Source organism: Panulirus ornatus, chromosome 49 (assembly GCF_036320965.1).
Source record: "Panulirus ornatus isolate Po-2019 chromosome 49, ASM3632096v1, whole genome shotgun sequence".
In the NCBI taxonomy this organism is placed as follows: Eukaryota; Metazoa; Arthropoda; class Malacostraca; order Decapoda; family Palinuridae; genus Panulirus; species Panulirus ornatus.
This window is the reverse complement of record NC_092272.1, coordinates 12,194,780-12,217,386: the sequence shown is the minus strand read 5'-3', so window position 1 is coordinate 12,217,386 and position 22,607 is coordinate 12,194,780. Positions and strand designations below refer to the sequence as shown.

At 40.3% G+C, this 22,607-nt stretch overlaps 1 protein-coding gene across 2 annotated transcripts in view; it reads right to left on the bottom strand.

Annotated features, from left to right (window-relative positions):
- The window catches only part of LOC139764408 (probable phospholipid-transporting ATPase IIB), a 92,457-nt gene that overhangs the window by 57,315 nt on the left and 12,535 nt on the right, over positions 1-22,607 (bottom strand). For both annotated transcript variants that reach the window (XR_011716369.1, XM_071690969.1), the window contains exons 4-8: positions 16,452-16,679; positions 15,391-15,576; positions 8,010-8,131; positions 7,638-7,860; positions 1,802-2,038 (exon numbers count right to left, since the gene is read on the bottom strand). Coding sequence is in view for 1 of the 2 variants with exons in the window: in XM_071690969.1 (XP_071547070.1) it covers positions 1,802-2,038; positions 7,638-7,860; positions 8,010-8,131; positions 15,391-15,576; positions 16,452-16,679 (996 nt within the window). In the remaining variant the exon portion in view is untranslated. The remainder of the gene's footprint in view (positions 1-1,801; positions 2,039-7,637; positions 7,861-8,009; positions 8,132-15,390; positions 15,577-16,451; positions 16,680-22,607) is intronic.

Below are 22,607 nucleotides of genomic sequence, written 5' to 3'. Positions count from 1 at the left end.
ATGAGAGAGCTTGGGAAGTGAGTCAGTTGTTGTTCGCTGATGATACAGTGCTGGTGGCTGACTCATGTGAGAAACTGCAGAAGCTGGTGACTGAGTTTGGTAAAGTGTGTGAAAGAAGAAAGTTAAGAGTAAATGTGAATAAGAGCAAGGTTATTAGGTACAGTAGGGTTGAGGGTCAAGTCAATTGGGAGGTGAGTTTGAATGGAGAAAAACTGGAGGAAGTGAAGTGTTTTAGATATCTGGGAGTGGATCTGGCAGCGGATGGAACCATGGAAGCGGAAGTGGATCATAGGGTGGGGGAGGGGGCGAAAATTCTGGGAGCCTTGAAGAATGTGTGGAAGTCGAGAACATTATCTCGGAAAGCAAAAATGGGTATGTTTGAAGGAATAGTGGTTCCAACAATGTTGTATGGTTGCGAGGCGTGGGCTATGGATAGAGTTGTGCGCAGGAGGATGGATGTGCTGGAAATGAGATGTTTGAGGACAATGTGTGGTGTGAGGTGGTTTGATCGAGTAAGTAACGGAAGGGTAAGAGAGATGTGTGGAAATAAAAAGAGCGTGGTTGAGAGAGCAGAAGAGGGTGTTTTGAAATGGTTCGGGCACATGGAGAGAATGAGTGAGGAAAGATTGACCAAGAGAATATATGTGTCGGAGGTGGAGGGAACGAGGAGAAGAGGGAGACCAAATTGGAGGTGGAAAGATGGAGTGAAGGAGATTTTGTGTGATCGGGGCCTGAACATGCAGGAGGGTGAAAGGAGGGCAAGGAATAGAGTGAATTGGAGCGATGTGGTATACCGGGGTTGACGTGCTGTCAGTGGATTGAATCAAGGCATGTGAAGCGTCTGGGGTAAACCATGGAAAGCTGTGTAGGTATGTATATTTGCGTGTGTGGACGTATGTATATACATGTGTATGGGGGTGGGTTGGGCCATTTCTTTCGTCTGTTTCCTTGCGCTACCTCGCAAACGCGGGAGACAGCGACAAAGCAAAAAAGAAAAAAGAAAAAATATACATTTTATCATTTAGATTAAATATCCATATAAACATTCACCAAGTTTGTTTTTTCTAATGCTAATATGGTTAAAAAAAACAGTTCCTTCAGTGGCTTTTCCCCCATGCCACATCCAATCAGCTCTTTCATAAACATTCTCTTGTTTTTCATTCTATTTCCTCTTCATCCCTAAACTACCCACAACATCTTTTTTACTAGCAACACCCTTTTTAGAGTCCTTTCCAAAACATTTTCCTTCACATTCATTAAACTGCACACTTATCCCTTCATCATATGATTCCAAAGTTTATAGTTTTAGAGTTACATATCTCATTACATCTTGTATACTGGCACAGGATTCAACCTTTCAATTAATCCTTAACAACCAAGCACCTTAAACCTCAATTTATGTAAATATACAGTCTAATGATTCAGAGATCTTGACTTAACCTCATTACATCAAAAATGATTACATCTACCTAGTGCAACAACTATATTCTTAAGGTCAACAACCAGAATCTGTTATCTACTTAAACAGCATGTAGTGGCAGATATTAAAAACCTTTATCTATATTAGGATCAACTAAGTCCAATATGATAATGGAGTGGCAGACGGGACACGCTTGTCCTTGCTGAAGATGAGCTACAAACATAACCTTAAAGGTTCAAGATTTGTATTCAGGGGACCTCAAAAAACAATGCCTGGTATTTGGATGACTGCATATAGCTATGGTGTTCCCCAATCAATGTATACAAAATGTTTAGTAAAAGAATAGAAAATCAAAATTACAATTTTCTGAAATTAGCATACCTCATCTGGACTGGATGCTTGGTAAACAACACTATGCATAGTTTGAATATCTTCTGTTTCTTCAACAGTTGGATTTACATCCCCTTCATAAACTGGGGTCACATTATGGCAAAGAGCAAGAGCTTTCACAGCCTCTCCCACACGAGTTATTACTGTTCGCCTCATGCGTGTAGGGGTGGCAGCAGCTCCTGCACTACCACCATCTTTACTGAAGAATGTTTTAACATGGGCTGAGACCTGTTGAAACACAAGTTAATAAAATTTCACAATGATATGGTGATATATCTAATACAAAAGGTGGAAGCTTTTCAATGTATCAAACAGTAAAACTAAAAGTAAGTTCTACTTTTCCTTACAAGTAAAGACACAGATAAATCTCGTGATAGCTGAATCATATACAACATGGTAAAGAATTATGAGACAATATGGAAAAGAATGATACTGTATTTCAAGATTATTATTTGGATCTCCATATTCAAATTATTCAGGAATTAATTTCAGTCTTATACTAATCTGATCAACTGAATCTTACCATCAAACAAATTGTGCACATGATATTGAAGAAAAATTTCCAACTTAAACATCTATGAAAATTTCTTTCTGTCACTGATTAACACATACTAATTGGTGACTGCAAATTATAACTTCCTTTAAAACATAAGCTCACTTCCTTAAACTCCTTACAAGTGCTTTTACAGTATTCTAGTCTTCCAGGGACAATCTTTAAAGCTCATCATATAGATACACATACATATGTACATATTATCATCATCATTATTATCATTATCATTATCATTTATTATTATCATCATTATCATTATCATTATCATCATTACTATTTTCATTATTATTGTTATACTCGATCGCCGTTTCCCGCATCAGCGAGGTTGTTCCAGGAAACAGACGAAGAATGGCCCATCCATTCATTATTTATTCATTCATTATACTTTGACGCTGTCTCCCGCATTAACAAGGTAGTGCAAAGAAACATACGAAAGAATGGCCCAACCCAACCACATACACATGTATATAAATAAACGCCCACATATGCACATATACATACCTATACATTTCAACATATACATACATATACATACACAGACACATACATATATACACATGTACACATTCATACATGCTGCCTTCATCCATTACCACTGCCACCCCGCCACACATGAAATGACACCCCCCTCCCCAACGTGTGCACAAGGTAGCGCAAAAAAAACAACAAAGGCCACATTCATTCACACTTAGTCTCTAGCTGTCATGTGTAATGCACCAAAACCACAGTTCCCTTTCCACATCCAGGCCCCACAAAACTTTCCATAGTTTACCCCAAACGCTTCACATGCCCTGGTTCAATCCATTGACAGCACATCGACCCCGGTATACCACATCATTCCAATTCACTTTATTCCTTGCACGCCTTTCACCCTCCTGCATTTTCAGATCCCAATCACTCAAAACCTTTTTCAGTCCTTCCATCTGAGATAACGTTCTCGCCTTCCACACATTCTTCAATGCTCCCAGAACCTTTGCTCCCTCCCCCACCCTGTGACTCACTTCCAATTCCATGGTTCCATCCACTGCTAAATCCACTCCCAGATATCTAAAACATTTCACTTCCTCCAGTTTTTCTCCATTCAAACTTACCTCCCAATGGACTTGTCCCTCAACCCTACCGAACCTAATAATCTTGCTCTTATTCACATTCACTCTCAGCTTTCTTCTTTCACACACTTTACCAAATTCAGTCACCAACTTCTGCAGTTTCTCACCCGAATCAGCCACCAGCGCTGTATCATCAGTGAACAACAACTGACTCACTTCCCAAGCCCTCTCATCCCCAAAAGACTGCATACTTGCCCCTCTTTCCAAAATTCTTGCATTCACCTCCCTAACAACCCCATCCATAAACAAATTAAACAGCCATGGATACATCACACACTCCTACCACAAACCGACATTCACTGGGAACCAATCACTTTCCTCTCTTCCTACTCATACACATGCCTTACATCCTCGATAAAAACTTTTCACTGCTTCTAGCAACTTACATACCACACCATATACTCTTAATACCTTCCACAGAGCATCTCTATCAACTCTATCATATGCCTTCTCCAAATCTATAAATTCTACATACAAATCTCTCTGCTTTTCTAAGTATTTCTCGCATACATTCTTCAAAGCAAACACCTGATCCACACATCCTCTACCACTTCTGAAACCACACTGCTCCTCCCCAATCTGGTGCTCTGTACATGCCTGACCCTCTCGATCAATACCCTCCCATATAATTTCCCAGGAATACTCAGCAAACTTATACCTCTGTAATTTGAACACTCACCTTTATCCCTTTGCCTTTGCACAATGGCACTATACATGCATTCTGGCAATCCTCAGGCACTTCACCATGAACCATACATACAATGAACATCCTCACCAACCAGTCAACAACACAGTCACCCCCTTTTTCAATAAATTCCACAGCAATACCATCCAAACTTGCCGCCTTGCTGCCTTTCATCTTCTGAAAAGCTTTCACTACCTCTTCTCTGTTTATCAAACCATTCTCTCAGACCTTCTCACTTCACACACTACTTCGACCAAAACATCCTATATCTACCACTCTATCATCAAACACATTCAACAAACCTTCAAAATATTCACTTCATTACTACTTGTTATCACCTCCCCATTTATCCCCTTCACTGATGTTCCAATTTGTTCTCTTGTCTTATGCACTTTATTTACCTCCTTCCAAAACATCTTTATATTTTCCCTAAAATTTAATGATACTCTCTCATCCCAACTTTCATTTGCCCTCTTTTTCACCTCTTGCACCTTTTTCTTGACCTCCTGCCTCTTTCTTTTATACATCTCCCAGTCATTTGCACTATTTCCCTGCAAAAATTGTCCAAATGCCTCTCTCTTCTCTTTCACTAACAATCTTACTTCTTCATCCCACCACTCGCTACCCTTTCTAATCTGCCCACCTCCCACCTTTCTCATGCCACAGGCATCTTTTGCACAAGCCATCACTGCTTCCCTAAATACATCCCATTCCTCCCCAACTCCCCTTACATCATTTGCTCTCACCTTTTTCCATTCTGCACTTAATCTCTCCTGGTACTTCCTCACACAAGTTTCCTTTCGAAGCTCACTTACTCTCACCGCTCTCTTCACCCCAACATTCTCTTTTCTTTTCTGAAAACATCTACATGTCTTCACCTTTGCCTCCACAAGATAATGATCAGACATCCTCCCAGTTGCCCCTCTCAGCACATAACATCCAAAAGTCTCTCTTTCGCGCATCTATCAATTAACACGTAATCCAATAACACTCTCTGGCCATCTCTCCTACTTACATAAGTATACTTACGTATATCTCTCTTTTTAAACCAGGTTTTCCCAATCACCAGTCCTTTTTCAGCACAGAAATCTACAATCTCTTCACCATTTCCATTTACAACACTGAACACCCCATGTAAACCAAGTATACCCTCAACTGCCACATTATTCACCTTTGCATTTAAATCACCCATCACTATAACCCAGTCTCGTGCATCGAAACTGCTAACACACTCACTCAGCTGCTCCAAAAACAGTTGCCTCTCATGATCTTTCTTCTCATGACCAGGTGCACAGGCACCAATAATCACCCATCTCTCTCCATCCACTTTCAGTTTTACCCATATCAATCTAGGGTTACTTTCTTACACTCCACCACATACTCCCACAACTCCTGCTTCAGAAGTAGTGCTACTCCTTCCTTTGCTTTTCTCCTCTCACCAACCCCTGACTTTACTCCCAAGACATTCCCAAACCGCTCTTCCCCTTTACCCTTGAGCTTCATTTCACTCTGAGCCAAAACATCCAGGTCCCTTTCCTCAAACGTACTACCTATCTCTCCTTTTTTTTCACCTTGGTTACATCTCCACACATTTAGACAACCCAATCTGAGCCTTCGAGGAGAATGAGCACTACCCACATGACTTCCAATTTTAGAAAGTTGAAATACAAGGAAGGGAGGGTTTCTAGCCCCCCACTCCCTTCCCCTTTAATCGCCGTCTACGACATGCGGGGAATGCGTGGGAAGTATTCTTTCTCCCCTATCCCCAGGAAACAGACGAAGAATGACCCTTCCATTCATATACACATGTATTTACATAAATGCCAATAACTGCACACAAACATACATATAGATATACATATCAACATATACACATATACATACACATAAACATACATATATACATATGCACATATTCATACCTGCTTGCCTTCATCCATTCCTGGCATTACCCCACCCCACAGGAAACAGCATCACTACCCCCTGCTTCAGCGAAGTAACACCATAAGTCCACACCATTTCAATACATCCTCTTCTGCTCTCTATGCCACACTCTTTTTATTACTGTAAATCTCTCTTATCCTTTCATAACTTACTCGATCAAACCACCTCACACTACATATTGTCCTCAAACATTTCATTTCCAACACATCCGCACTACCCAACATAACCTAACCATGGAAAGGTCTGAGGGTCCTGTTTGTGCATGGGGAGCTGTGGTTTCAGTGCATTATAATCAAATAATAATCTTTACAGTTCTTCAGTACATACAGGTTTTACAAATTAAAACAACCCCAAAGACTGGATTTCTAAGGGCTACAAAGGAATACGTTAAAGGTTTCTCAAGTTAATGACATGTCTTCTTCTGCCTCATTTTATATGTACAAGCCTTAGTAAACTGAACTTCCACTCTGACAAAACAAAGTGAGTGGGATGAAAAAACTTATGGCAGATATATCTTTAATGCCTAATTACCTTTCCCACTTTAGAACAGCAACATCAGAAACATACAATGGCCTGATTTGCACATATTCAATCTCTTGGTAACTTACTTCTTACTTCCATCTGCAGGCAGGCTTTCAACCTATGAGTGAGAACTGTTGCAGCCATTCCACTCTAACTTGGAAAACTCAATCTTCTAGCAGTTTTTTCAACCTTCTAAATATACATTTGACTAACATTTCCTGGATATTATCTTTCCATCTCTTTCTAGGTCTGCTAACTTGTATTCTTCCATGCAGTACCTAGTAAAATGCTATTCTAAGTATTCCCTCTTCATCTACTCTATCCAAATCCAACAATCTCAAATTTGCTTGTTCAGTTCCTGGCAATAATTGTTGAATCAGGTAACGCAAGAGGTGACATAGATAATCCGAGTAACCCTTCCCTCTCCTCAGTCCACTCTTTTAACACCATATATTAGATTTCTTCTCAATTTAAATGGCATCACTTTGCAACTGCCCATCATTTCTAAAGTCAAGCAAAATACTCTGCTTTTATTTTCAAACATTCTTGTTTTCAAAAACCACCTTTTGCGTAAAGTGAAATACAAATGGGGATTTCAATTTACACCTACTTCTGATTCAAATGATAAAACAGCATTATTTTCATGAAGCATTCATCCCAGGTTCCAGTCTGTTCTACTCATGTTCAACCTCATTCTCAGCTCTTGTACTGTCCTATCCATACTAACATAATAAAAATCATGATGACACTTTACAACCCTGAAACACGAATGTCTGATGCCTATGAAACTTCCTATCATAATAACTCAAAAGTCAAGAATCAAGGAACTTACATGAGTTCTAGGCATCACTGTACTGTAAGGTATTTTCACAATTCATCCTCAACTTAAAGTTATCACAAGCATTACTTAACAATTCTGAAATGGTGGACACTAAAAAGAAACTACATAAGTAAAGGCTCATATGCAAAAATAGGAAGGTAAATGTTGCATTAAATATATACCACCTACTATACCTCATCAAATGTGTCTGTCCCATATGCTACAGTTCCAAGATGGAGAATCTTGAACACCATTTCATTCTGTGTGAGAGTACCAGTTTTGTCTGTCAGTAAGTATGTGATACGTCCGAGTTCCTCAGGAATGGTTGTTGAACGCACCACAGTTCCTTGCATGTCTTGGTCACGCTGGATCACCCAAGAATAAAAGGTTTTTCCAACATCTAAGTTGACCCGCAAACTGAAGCAAGATGTGGAGTCATTAACTACACCTATCCAAAGGTAAAAATTTAAACAAGATTTAAATTTACCATATTCCAGGAAATTAATATTCAGTATTTCCAAGAAATCTTAACACTTCATAGTACTGTATTCTAATGTTTGTCTCACCTGATTGGTATAATGTATGAGAAGAGAAGCATAAATCGGAAGAAGTAACGATACCAGGGACCACCAAATCCCTTCAGGCACATCATTACCACAGTCAAGCCTAATACTGCCACAAACAGAAGCTGTTGACACGTGATCAAATTACATTATGAATTTAAGTACAATACATTAAGCATGTATGGGTATGTATATTTGCTTGTGTGGACATGTATGTGTATACATGTGTATGGGGGTGGGTTGGGCCATTTCTTTCGTCAGTTTCCTTGTGCTACCTCGCAAACGCGGGAGACCGGCAAAGCAAAATAATAATAATACAACATTAAGCAGTTTCAAATATAAAGCGAGTGTTACATATTGTTGCTAATGTGGATAATGGGAGATGGTAATAGTCAAATGATGACTGGAGCAGGTAAGGATTATGGTACTTTTTGGCTTACTGAACAATGATTCGTATTGCTTTATTACTCTTTAGTATGTTACTCACCCCCTTCTAATCATCTATATATATGTGCTTTCTTCTGATCTTAGTGGGCTAATGGTATTCCTGTATCTCCATTTGCACTATGCTTATGAATAGAAGCATTTTTTCATCTCCAATTTTAGTGATGACTTTCTTCTGACTTCTGAGCCTTATATGATTTTCTGAGTAGGACTTGAATTCTGTCTGTTCCTAAGATAACACAATCAACATAGTTTTCAGCTTTGTAAACTTTGAGATAATCCCCCGTGAGAGCAATACCCACTTGAAATTTTCCATCTGATATTAGTTGGCATGAGAATTCCCAGAGGAAGACAAAGACGGGGTCCTTATGAATCAAGATGTGTTATTCTTCTACCACAAATGTGCAGAGGCAGCATGAGCCTATGATTTATCTTAGTAGATTCAGAGGACATGCCACACACAGAACCCAGGCACCTTCTGCTCCTCTGAAAGACTATAGTCCTGATCAGGATGGAATACTGCTCACAGCTGTTGACACTACATTAAGCAGGGGACATATGAGCTCTAGAAAGGCCTAGTCCTGGTACAAATTCACCTAGCAGATCAGATCTGTTCCCAAAATGATGAAGGAGAGCTACTTGGTCATCTGTGTATGTAAATACTTGAGATTTTTTTTTTTTTTTTTTTATACTTTGTCGCTGTCTCCCGCGTTTGCGAGGTAGCGCAAGGAAACAGACGAAAGAAATGGCCCAACCCCCCCATACACATGTATATACACACGTCCACACACGCAAATATACATACCTACACAGCTTTCCATGGTTTACCCCAGACGCTTCACATGCCTTGATTCAATCCACTGACAGCACGTCAACCCCGGTATACCACATCACTCCAATTCACTCTATTCCTTGCCCTCCTTTCACCCTCCTGCATGTTCAGGCCCCGATCACACAAAATCTTTTTCACTCCATCTTTCCACCTCCAATTTGGTCTCCCTCTTCTTCTTGCTCCCTCCACCTCCGACACATATATCCTCTTGGTCAATCATTCCTCACTCATCCTCTCCATGTGCCCAAACCACTTCAAAACACCCTCTTCTGCTCTCTCAACCACGCTCTTTTTATTTCCACACATCTCTCTTACCCTTACGTTACTCACTCGATCAAACCACCTCACACCACACATTGTCCTCAAACATCTCATTTCCAGCACATCCATCCTCCTGCGCACAACTCTATCCATAGCCCACGCCTCGCAACCATACAACATTGTTGGAACCACTATTCCTTCAAACATACCCATTTTTGCTTTCCGAGATAATGTTCTCGACTTCCACACATTCTTCAAGGCCCCCAGAATTTTCGCCCCCTCCCCCACCCTATGATCCACTTCCGCTTCCATGGTTCCATCCGCTGCCAGATCCACTCCCAGAAATCTAAAACACTTCACTTCCTCCAGCTTTTCTCCATTCAAACTCACCTCCCAATTGACTTGACCCTCAACCCTACTGTACCTAATAACCTTGCTCTTATTCACATTTACTCTTAACTTTCTTCTTCCACACACTTTACCAAACTCAGTCACCAGCTTCTGCAGTTTCTCACATGAATCAGCCACCAGCGCTGTATCATCAGCGAACAACAACTGACTCACTTCCCAAGCTCTCTCATCCCCAACAGACTTCATACTTGAGATACAAGTATGAAATCTGGCCTGATGATGGAAGGGAAGAATCAACTCCCGTACAAACAAAAGAAAAGTTACATCTGAATGATTCCAATCTAAAAACATACAAGGAAGTATCCAAACACTGCAAACAGCCAGTTTTCATTTCTGAGGACCACAGCTCCTCAACTCCCAAAAATAAAACATCAGGAAATTATGGGTATGTCTGCTAATGTTAAGAGGAGTTTAAAGGGGTTTCTATGAACCATACATGATGAATCCTCTCCCCTACAATACACAGTGCACCAACGGACAACTTCCAAGTCAATCTATCACTACCGAAAGAAACACTGGAATGAGAGTGAGAGAGACAATGTTCTCCAAGACCCAATTTCTACCCATCTCTCTATCGAAAACTCCTCACAACTCTCGCCTCTCTTTGACAGTTCTGTAATTCCACCTCTTGGCTTAATGAACATACTTGGTATTACTGTAACATCCACTCTTTCTAAGAAACCCCACATTACGGGAATAGCTAAGTCTGCCTCTAAGAAACTGGGTGTCCTGTTTACATGTCAAAACTTCTCTTCTGACCAGTTGCTCCATTTATACAAGGGATTAATTCATCCTTGTATGGAGTACTGCTCTCACGTTTGGGGAGGTTCTAGCTCTGTATCCTCACTTGACAGAGTCGAGTCGAAAGCAGTCCAACTTATAAACAGTCCCAGGCTAACTTCCAAACTTGACCCCCTTGCCCTGTGCCGCAATGTTGGTTCACTTTCCCTCTTTCATAGGTATTACTTTGGTTTTTGCTCCCAGGAGGTGGCTGCTTGTGTGCCCCCACCACTGGCTAGACCACGCAATACCTGGCAAGCTGCTGCATCACATAATTATGTGTGGCCATCGGCAACTCAAAGGTGGGATGTTTTGATACCTGCTTCAACCCTACACATTGAAGCTTTAGAACTCCCTGCCTTCTCATGTCTTTCCCAATAAGTATGGCCTAGCACACTTCAAAAGACAGGGTCTTAACTTTCTCAAAAGTTCATAGATACTTTCCCTTGTCTATTCTCTTTCCTAAATCTTTCGAAATTTCAATTAAAGCCAAGTATTGATGTGGACTTTTGTCGGTGACTGGAGCCTTCAACATAAAAAAAAGACCGAAAATATGTTATAGTTTTGAAGAGAAGCAAATCAGAAATGCCCAGATAAAGATAATCCCTTACTTAAGGAGAGGAATACTTTAAATGAAAGAGCTTTAGGCAAAGGAAGATAAGTTGAGAAAGGTTGTGCTGGATGTTAAGAATTGTGGGAGGATTCTCTGGAGATTCTAACTATTTTCCAGTTCTTGTGGAGGTAATGATCAGGGATAAGTGTAGGTATGGTATGAGGAAGAATGGAAAAGTTAAAGTGAAAATTTGACGTGCTGGCAAAGGAGAAGATGAGCAAAAAAACAATGCAAGGTGGAGTATGCAAGAAGGGTGACAGAAGTTTTGATGAAAGGGCAATAAATGCAGGGATGCAGCAATGTGTGAGTGAGGTGTTTAAAATGTTTAGAGAAAGACTGTTACAGGCTGTAAAATTAGTAGTTAGACACAAGGTTGTGAGATATAAGAATAAAAGTACAAATTCATGGTGGACAAACGAGATTAGAAATGCTACAGAAGAGAAGAAAAAGGCATTTGGTAGACTGCTTAAAAGGACGGTATGAGTGGATTCAGCAGAGGGGGGAAAAATATGAAACGTATCAGCAGAATGTTAAGAAGGTGACAGAAAAAAGCAATGAGGGAGAAGATTTTGGAAAGCTGAGTTACAAGTTTAAGAAAAATAAGCACTTGTATAGTATAGAGGTAAAAAAAAAAGAAAAAAAAAAAGAGGTAGATGTAAGTAGATGTAAGAGTGGAAATGTAAATGTGAGAAGTAAGGAAGGGGAAGTTGTTAAACCAAACGGAGGAAGTGAAAGGAAGATAAAAAGTGTATTTTGAAGAGCTGATGAATGTGGAAGTTGTTACATGGGAGGGAGGCATGTGAGGACAGGGATAAATGTAGACTCTTGCTGTAGCCACCCAGTGATGGGAGTTCCAGGAGGGAATGGGCATCAGGGTTATAGACAGATAGTTACATGCATGAGCATGCATGGGTATGGACAATAGAAGGAAAAGGATACAATGCAGGGGCCTATAGCAAGAAGGGAGGTAAATAGGGCAATAATGAGGTTGAAGGCAGGAAAGGCACCTGGAGTGAATATAATCATGGTTGAAATGATGAAGTATGGAGGAGAAAGTGTGATACAGGGAATGCATTTATCATGTAATTTAGCATGGAAGCTGAAAGTTGAGCCAGAGGACTGGGTCAAAGCTATTAACGTTCCTTTATTTAAAGGAAAAAGTGTTAAGGATATATGTAGCAATTATAGGGGAATAAGTCTGTTAAATATACCGTGAAAAGTGAATGCAATGGTATTGACTGACAAAGTGATGGAAGTGACAGAATGCAGAACAAGTGAGGAGCAAGAAGGTTTAGGAAAGGTGGGGGTGAGTGGATCAGATATTTGTACAGAATGGTGATGGAAAAGCATCTAGCAAAGGTAAGAAATTGTGCACAGCTTTCATGCATCTGAAGAGCACATATGACAGAGTTGAGTGGAATGCTTTATAGGATGAGTTAAGGATACATGGGGTAGATAGACAACTATTTGAAGGAGTGGAAGCCTCATACTGAGGAGTAAATGCATGTGTATGAGTGAACAGAGAGCTGTGTGAAAGTTTCAGAACACATGGGTGTGAGGCAGGGCTATGCATTGCCAGCATGTCTTTTTAACAAATATATGGATGGAGTGATGAAGGAGATGAAAGCAAAACTAGGGACAGGGGGTACAGAGATGGAATGTGGTGGTGAGGTAAGGTGGATAGTGACAAGCCTGTGTGTAAATGATACTGTGTTGTTTGCTGAGAGTGAGAGAAATTGCAGAAGGTTGTACGTGTGTTTTATGATGTATATCCTTAGGTGACTAAAGGTAAATGTGAGTAAAAGTAAAGCAATTGTGTTTGAAAGGAAACTAAGCATAATTACAGATTTTGCAAAGCCCTACAGAGTAAGTGAGGAAATTTTCTAAACTTTGTTGCAGATATTGGAGAGAGAGAGAGAGAGAGAGAGACACTGTAGGAGGTGACATATCTTAAATATCTTGGAGCTATCTTGAGTAAGTTTGGTGATATGAAAGGAGAGATAAGGGAGAGAACAGTACAGGGTAGAAGTCATTGGGTCCCTTAATGGAATAATGGAATAGTGATCGGGGCCTGAACATGCAGGAGGGTGAAAGGAGGGCAAGGAATAGAGTGAATTGGATCGATGTGGTATACCGGGGTCGACATGCTGTCAATGGATTGAATCAGGGCATGTGAAGCATCAGGGGTAAACCATGGAAAGTTCTGTGGGGCCTGGATGTGGAAAGGGAGCTGTGGTTTCGGGCATTATTGCATGACAGCTAGAAACTGAGTGTGAACGAATGGGGCCTTTGTTGTCTTTTCCTAGCGCTACCTCGCACACATGAGGGGGGAGGGGATGTTATTCCATGTGTGGAGAGGTGGCGATGGGAATAAATAAAGGCAGACAGTGTGAATTGTGTGCATGTGTATATATGTATGTGTCTGTGTGTGTATATATATGTGTACATTGAGATGTATGGGTATGTATATTTGCGTGTGTGGACGTGTATGTATATACATGTGTATGGGGGTGGGTTGGGCCATTTCTTCTGTCTGTTTCCTTGCGCTACCTCGCAAATGTGGGAGACAGCGACAAAGCAAAATAAAAAATAAAATAAAAATAAAGGGTGTATGTATGAAAGTGAAGAAAGGATTAACGGATAGCACAGTACTCCTGACCCTCATCTATGCAACCAAAACATGGATAAGGAATTAGTTACAGAGGATAAGAATCCAGGCTGCAAAAATGGGCTATTTGATAGGAGCATGTGGTATGACTTGATGAAATGAAGAAAAAAACGAGGGCATGTATGAGAGATTTATTATGACGGAATGCAAAGAAACAACTTGTGGAGTGGTAGAGTGGGTGAAATGTAGTACTTTGATATGGTTTGGGCATATGGAGAGAATACAAGAAGGGGATTCTATTTATAGAAGCATGCATGATAGTACAATTAAGGGATTAGTGTAAGAGGAAGACCACCAGTGATATGGAGAAATAGATAGACGAGTATTGGAGGGACAGAAATAGTGGAAGACTGTGTGGAAAGGTGTATATGTGGAAGGCATGTGAGGACAGATATAAGAAAAGATTCTTTTGCTGTGGCTATCCCCTACATGGTAGTTCCCAGAGGGAATAGGTATCAGAAATATAGATATAGATAGCTTTAGGAATGATTCCTCATGTCATCATGTATTTTAATAGCAACATTAATTTAGATAGGAAGCTAATGAATAGATGTAAGGAAATGCAGCCTTTCTTCATCTGATCCTTGTGCTACCTCACTAATACGGGAAATGGCAATCAAGTATGAAAAAATTAGTTTCATGTGATGACTCGGAGTACAAAGTAATGCTTCCTGTGTGAAGAACTTTGGTTACTACAGTGCACTGGACAGAAATTGTTGATAATAAACTGAAAAGCTGTATGCATTTGATGTAAACGAAAATATAAGTGGAGTTACAGGTAACAACATAGCATAATACTAAAGCCATGGTTCAAACCACAAGCTTAATGACCCTACTGGGAGATACTAACATGGCTGTGATTAGCAAGCCTACAGATGATAGTCAGCACTGAAAACTTTACAGTTGTAGATGGGCTTTATGAAGGTCTAATGGTGTAGAATGGTCTCTCTAGCTTGTCTTTTTAAAGCTTTTCTGAGAGTGATATAAATTGATATGGAGGAAGATCTTAAGTATGGTTGGAAGAAACAATAAAGGTGGTTTTGATGCAGCATATCTATATAAGAGGTTTTAGTATGGAGGAAAATATAGAGGATGTGTTATATGAAGAAGGTTCTAAAATGGATATCTGCTATAAATCAGGACACAGAATACAGGATGTCAAAAGAAGAGATGCAATAAAGATACTTTTAGCATATATTCAATTTCAAGTAACAAATTGAACACTCATAAAATCCATGAAAGTTTGATGACAAATGGAATTAATGAACTGTGTAGTATCAGAATACTTCATGCAAAACATCTTTCATTTAGCAAAATGTGCAAATAGCATGAAAGGCTATCCTAAAACAGTACCACTGATGACACAAGTATCTACCTTTGTCAGGTTGTTGATTTCTAGATCAAGCAGTCCAACCTTAGATCTTGGTGCAGCGTTATTCATAACCGAACGTGTCTCTGCTCCTGTGTATACCACTAGCCCCAGCAACCTCCCAGATGCCACAACTGTACCAGCCCAAACAGTGTTTTCCACACTTAGGGATTCTTCAGTTTCTGTGTCATGCTACGGGAACAAAAATCAGATGAAATGGCATCAGTGATATTAAAATGTTTATATACCATGAGTTGATACAGGACAATCATTATGCAAAATTACTTAATCGTACATCTAACACACATACTTGATCTTGGAAATAGAGATAAACTCCATTTAAAACACCAATAACCTTTTATAAGTCGTTACATGTCTGGTAAGGTAAGTCATGAAGTGGTTGAGGGGACGAAGCTTCTGGGAGCTTTGAGGAATGAATAAGAAGAAAGGTCACTATCGGAGAGGGGAAAAATGGGTATGCTTAAAAGTAAAGTGGTCCCATCGATGCATGGATTGAACCAAGAAATATGAACCAGTTGGGAAACTACAGCAAGGTTTGCAGGGTTTGGTTGTGGATAGAAGGCTGTAGTTTCGGTGCCTTAATCATGCCAACTAGAGAATGGATGTGAGCATGTGAGGCCTTTTCTTCATGTTCCTGGTGTTGTCTCACTAATGTGGGGAACAGTGAGCAAGTATTTTCATTACAGAGTAAATGGTTCATGTTTTGTTTTGTAGGAGTGACCATCCATTCAAGGTGACTGGATGATGTGAGCTGAATTTGAGTCTATTTGGGGTTAAAGGAGCAATTAAAGACTTGAGAAAATGCAAACATTCTGTTTTGGGTTAGCCAGTGTTCCAACAGCATAATGTAATGCTCCACAGTTCTAGTTATTACTGTAGAGTCAAATATATTAGTTTACCCTTTCCCTATGCTAGTGAGGTAATGCCATGAACAGACAAAAAAAAATGACCTCATTTGCTACATCCAATCTCTAGCTGTTATGTATTAAAGTATAAAAAGTCAGAAGAAATGTAAGTAATACATATGATTAAGAGTTTAAATTTACCTTTGTGAAAGTACCAATGAAGTTATGAATATCCTTCTGGGGTTTCTCAGCATACACTGTGGCATCCATTGAAAACAGTTCTTCATTCGTGTCCATCTTTTGTGTAACTGGGACAGCCAGCCGTAATTTCCAATCTGTTTCCCCATCCAACTGGTCTGTACGGATGAAACAGGTACCACTTGTCTCAGTCGTACGTAAGAAAACCATATCTGCAGGCACACGCTGGTCCTGAGAAGGTTTTGCGTATTAATAGCAAACAAAACAGAAATACGCCAAATTAATAAAACAGAATACAGAACACTGGAGTATCACCTTTCCACATTACTTTCCTAGCATACAGTTCAGCTAATCATCTGTGAGCTAGTAAAGTAATATGTCCTGGAAACTGTTTAAAATCTAATCCTTGAATTATCACCAGAGAATATGATTAGAATTCGAAACAGTCAGGAAAACCATAGAGTGGTCTGTGGAGCTCAGCTGTGGATAGTGGGCTATGACCTCTGTGCATTGGAAGTGAGAAAGTAAGGCTGTTTGTCTGTTTGTTCCAAGTACTACATGGTAAAGGTAGAAAATAGCAAGCAAATATAAAAACAAATATGATGATAGCATCCTGTACTTCAAAATCAAAGAATGCTACCTATCTGAAGAGGAAACATTCATTCATTACCAAAAATAAATCCTCATGTGCTGTACACCTGAGTAATGAAAGTATTTTCTTTTACCACTACCAGAGTTACCATGAGTTCTTTTTCTTTCTTATCATACTTGTTCAGTGCTTCCTGCATAGATGAGGTAACACCAGGAACAGTTGAAGAAACAGCCTCATTCACTCAAATCCACACTCTTGCTATTGTGCATAATGCATTGAAACCACTGCCCCTATCCACAACCAAGCCTCACAGACTTTCTGAGGTTTCCCTTCAACACTTCATGTACCTTGGTTCAGTCCAATGACATATTGCCCCTTGTATACCACATCATTCCAATTCCCTCTATCCTATGCATACCTTAATCCTCCTCCATGTTCAAGCCACAAATGCTCCAAAAGTTTTCCACTCCATCCTTCCAATTCCACTTCAGTCTCACCCATGTCCCCTCCACTTGTCAGCATCTCACTCATTTTCACCATATGTCCAAACCTACCATTCAAAAGGTATTTTTTCTGAAATTAATAATATTACAATACAGTAAGCCTTTATTTACATGTTTGATGATTTCCTGGGTGAATAAATATTCAGGCTGAGCCGGTGTCCCTCCTAATCTATATTTACATACTTCAGCATGCAGTTTTGTTATAATTTTCCATCTTCCAATGATATATGTTTCATTTTTCATACATATATACATATAATTGCAAGGTTGAGGAACAAGCAAATTGGGAAGTAAGTTTAAATGGAGAAAAAATGGAGGAAGTGAGATGTTTTAGATATGTGGGTGTGGACTCAGTAGTGAATGGAACCATGGCAGCAGAAGCAAGTCACAGGATGGGGAAGGAGGCGAGGGTTCTGAGAGTGATGAGAATGTGTGGAAAGAGAGAACGTCATCTTAGAGAGCAAAAATGGGTATAGTTGCGAGGCATTGGATATAGCTAGGGTTGTATGGAGGAGGATGGATTTGTTGGAAATGGAATGTTTGAGGACAATATGTAGTGTGAGGTGGTTTGATCGAGTAAGTAATGAAAGGGTAAGAGAGATGTGTGGAAGCAAAAAGAGTGCGGTTGACAGAGCAGATGAGTGTGTGTTGAAATGGTACTGGCATATGGAGAGAATGAGTGAGGAAACATTGACAAAGAGGATATATGTGTTAGTGGTGGAGGGAACAAGGAGACGTGGAAGACCAAATTGGAAGTGGAAGGATGGAGTAAACAGATTTTGAGCGATCAGGGCCTCAACATACAGGAGGGTGAGAGGCAAGCATGGAACAGAGTAAATTGGAACGATGTGGTACACCAGAGTTGACATGCTGTCAATGGAGTGAACCACAGCATGTGAAACATCTTAGGTAAACCATGGAAGAAAGGTCTGTGGGGCCTAGATGTGGAGAGGGAGCTGTGGTTTCACTGCATTACACATGACAACTAGAGACAGTGTGAACAAGTAGGGCCTTTTTTGTCTGTTTTCCTGGCACTACCTCACTGAAGCAGGGGTAGCAATGCTGTTTCCTGTGAGTTGAGATAGTGCTGGAAATGGAAGAAGGCAAGCAAGTATGAATATATACATGTGTATATATGTATATGTATGTATATATTCAATCTTTCCTCACTCATTCTCTCCATGTGACCAAATCATTTCAAAACACCCTCTTCTGCTCTCTCAACCACACTCTTTTTATTACCACACATCTCGCTTACCCTATTATTACTTATTCGATCAAACCACCTCACACCACATATTGTCCTCAAACATCTCATTTCCAGCACATCCACCCTCCCCTGCACAACTCTATCCATAGCCCATGCCTTGCAACCATATAACATTGTTGGAACCACTATTCCTTCAAACATACCCATTTTTACTTTCCAAGATAATGTTCTCGACTTCCACACATTCTTCAACACTCCCAGAACTTTTGCCCCTTCCCCCAACCTATGATTCACTTCCACTTCCATGGTTCCATCCGCTGCCAAATCCACTCCTAGATGTCTAAAACACTTCACTTCCTCCAGTTTTTCTCCATTCAGACTTACCTCCCAGCTGACTTGACCATCAACCCTACTGTACCTAATAACCTTGCTCTTATTCACATTTACTCTCAGCTTTCTTCTTTCACACACTTTACCAAACTCAGTCACCAGCTTCTGCAGTTTCTTACATGAATCAGCCACCAGCGCTGTATCATCAGCAAACAACACCTGACTCACTTCCCATGCTCTCTCATCCACAACAGACTGCATACTTGCCCCTCTTTCCAAAACTCTTGCATTCACCTCCCTAACAACCCAATCCATAAACAAATTAAACAACCATGGAGACATCACACACCCCTGCCGCAAACCTACATTCACTGAGAACCAATCACTTTCCTCTCTTCCTACACGTACACATGCCTTACATCCTCGATAAAAACTTTTCACTGCTTCTAACAACTTGCCTCCCACACCATATATTCTTAATACCTTCAACAGAGCATCTCTATCAACTCTATCATAAGCCTTCTCCAGATCCATAAATGCTACATACAAATCCATTTGCTTTTCTAAGTATTTCTCACATACATTCTTCAAAGCAAACACCTGATCCACACATCCTCTAACACTTCTGAAACCACACTGCTCTTCCCCAGTCTGATGCTCTGTACATGCCTTCACCCTCTCAATCAATACCCTTCCATATAATTTCCCAGGAATACTCAACAAACTTATACCTCTGTAATTTGAGCACTCACTTTTATCTCCTTTGCTTTTGTACAATGGCACTATGCAAGCATTCTGCCAATCCTCAGGCACCTCACCATCAGTCATGCATACATTAAATAACCTCACCAACCAGTCAACAATACAGCCACCCCTTTTTTAATAAATTCCACCGCAATACCATCCAAACCCGCTGCCTTGCCTGCTTTCATCTTCCGCAAAGCTTTTACTACCTCTTCTCTGTTTACCAAATCATTCTCCCTAAGCCTCTCACTTTGCACACCACCTCGACCAAAACACCCTATACCTGCTACTCTATCATCAAGCACATTCAACAAACCTACAAAATACTCACTCCATCTCCTTCTCACATCACCACTACTTGTTATCACCTCCCCATTAGCCCCCTTCACTGAAGTTCCCATTTGTTCCCTTGTCTTAGGCACTTTATTTACCACCTTCCAAAACATCTTTTTATTCTCCCTAAAATTTAATGATACTCTCTCACCCCAACTCTCATTTGCCCTCTTTTTCATCTCTTGCATCTTTCTCTTGACCTCCTGCCTCTTATCTTTTATACATCTCTCACTCATTTGCATTATTTCCTTGCAAAATCGTCCAAATGCCTCTCTCTTCTCTTTCACTAATAATCTTACTTCTTCATCCCACCACTCACTACCCTTTCTAATCTGCCCACCTCCCACACTTCTCATGCCACAAGAATCTTTTGTGCAAGCCATCACTGCTTACCTAAGTACATCCCATTCCTCCCCCACTCCCCTTACCTCCTTTGTTCTCACCTTTTTCCATTCTGTACTCAGTCTCTCCAAGTATTTCCTCACACAAGTCTCCTTCTCAAGCTCACCTACTCTCACCATTCTTTTCACCCCAACATTCTCACCTCTTTTCTGAAAACCTCTACAAATCTTCACTTTCACCTCCACAAGATAATGATCAGACATCCCTCCAGTTGCACCTCTCAGCACATTAACATCCAAAAGTCTCTCTCACGCGCCTATCAATTAACACATAATCCAATAACGCTCTTTGGCCATCTCTCCTACTTACATACATATACTTAAGTATATCTCTTTTTTTAAACCAGGTATTCCCAATCACCAGTCCTTTTTCAGCACATAAATCTACAAGCTCTTCACCGTTTCCATTTACAACACTGAACACCCCATGTACACCAATTATTCCCTTAACTGCCACATTACTCACCTTTGCATTCAAATCACCCATCACTATAACCCAGTCTCGTGCATCAAAGCTACTAACACACTCACTCAGCTGCTCCCAAAACACTTGCCTCTCATGATCTTTTTTCTCATGCCCAGGTGCATATGCACCAATAATCACCCATATCTCTCCATCAACTTTCAGTTTTACACATACCCATATCAATCTAGAGTTTACTTTCTTACACTCTGATATATGTGTCAGAGGTGGAGGGAACGAGGAGAAGTGGGAGACCAAATTGGAGGTGGAAAGATGGAGTGAAAAAGATTTTGAGTGATCGGGGCCTGAACATGCAGGAGGGTGAAAGGCGTGCAAGGAATAGAGTGAATTGGAACGATGTGGTATACCAGGGTCGACATGCTGTCAATGGATTGAACCAGGGCATGTGAAGCGTCTGGGGTAAACCATGGAAAGTTCTGTGGGGCCTGAATGTGGAAAGGGAGCTGTGGTTTCAGTGCATTATTACATGACAGCTAGAGACTGAGTGTGAACGAATGTGGCCTTTGTTGTCTTTTCCTAGCGCTACCTTGTGCACATGAGGGGGAGGGGGTTGCAATTTCATGTGTGGCGGGGTGGCGATGGGAATGACTAAAGGCAGACAGTATGAATCATGTACGTGTGTATATATGTATATGTTGAGATGTATAGGTATGTATATATGCGTGTGTGGACATGTATATATATACATGTGTATGCGGGTGGGTTGGGCGATCCTTTCGTCTGTTTCCTTGCGCTACCTTGCTAATGCGGGAGACAGCGACAAAGCAAAATGAAATAATAATAAATAATATGAACATATGTTGACATGTATATATATATATATAAATGCAAGTTTATGTATGTATATCTGGGTATACGAGTGGATGGGCCATTCTTCGTCTGTTTCCTGGCACAACCTCACTGACGTGGGAAACAGTGATCAAGTATAATAAATGTCCACATTATCTAGAACATTTTCAATAATGTCTGTGCATGATATAACAAGAAACATGGGTGTATGCCTGGAAGAACATCACAATAAACATTCTTTCCAAATGCAATATGTCCTTAGAAGTTTTCTTTGCTCTTAAATGGTGTGGGAGCAAACAACTTCGAGAAAATTAGGACACTACTATAATCTAAGCCATTCAAGTCAGTTGCATCTAATAAACTCACAGGGCGATTATAATTTTCCTCTACTGCCCTGCTGCCCTTGCAACACACCACTATTGTACACTTTTCAATATTTTGAGATATACTGATCTGCCAGAGGGATAATATAAGGACAAGGATATTGAAACAGTCTCTGAGATGAGAGGAATTGTATTCTAACTCACTCATGCCCTACTCACCTGTCTGGGATTCTTGAAAGCCCATAAAACATACGAAATTTACTCAAAGAGGTAGTCTGTATCATATATGGAACATCAGCAGTCAGTGGGTAAAAAGATATGGATTACATCCAGATCTATGCAACAGAAGAACAGCTAACTCTTAACCTTATTCATCTGAATATCAAGCGCTATTTGTTTTCCCATATCATGTTGTGGTAAGACCTCTCACAGACATTTCAATTGCATCCT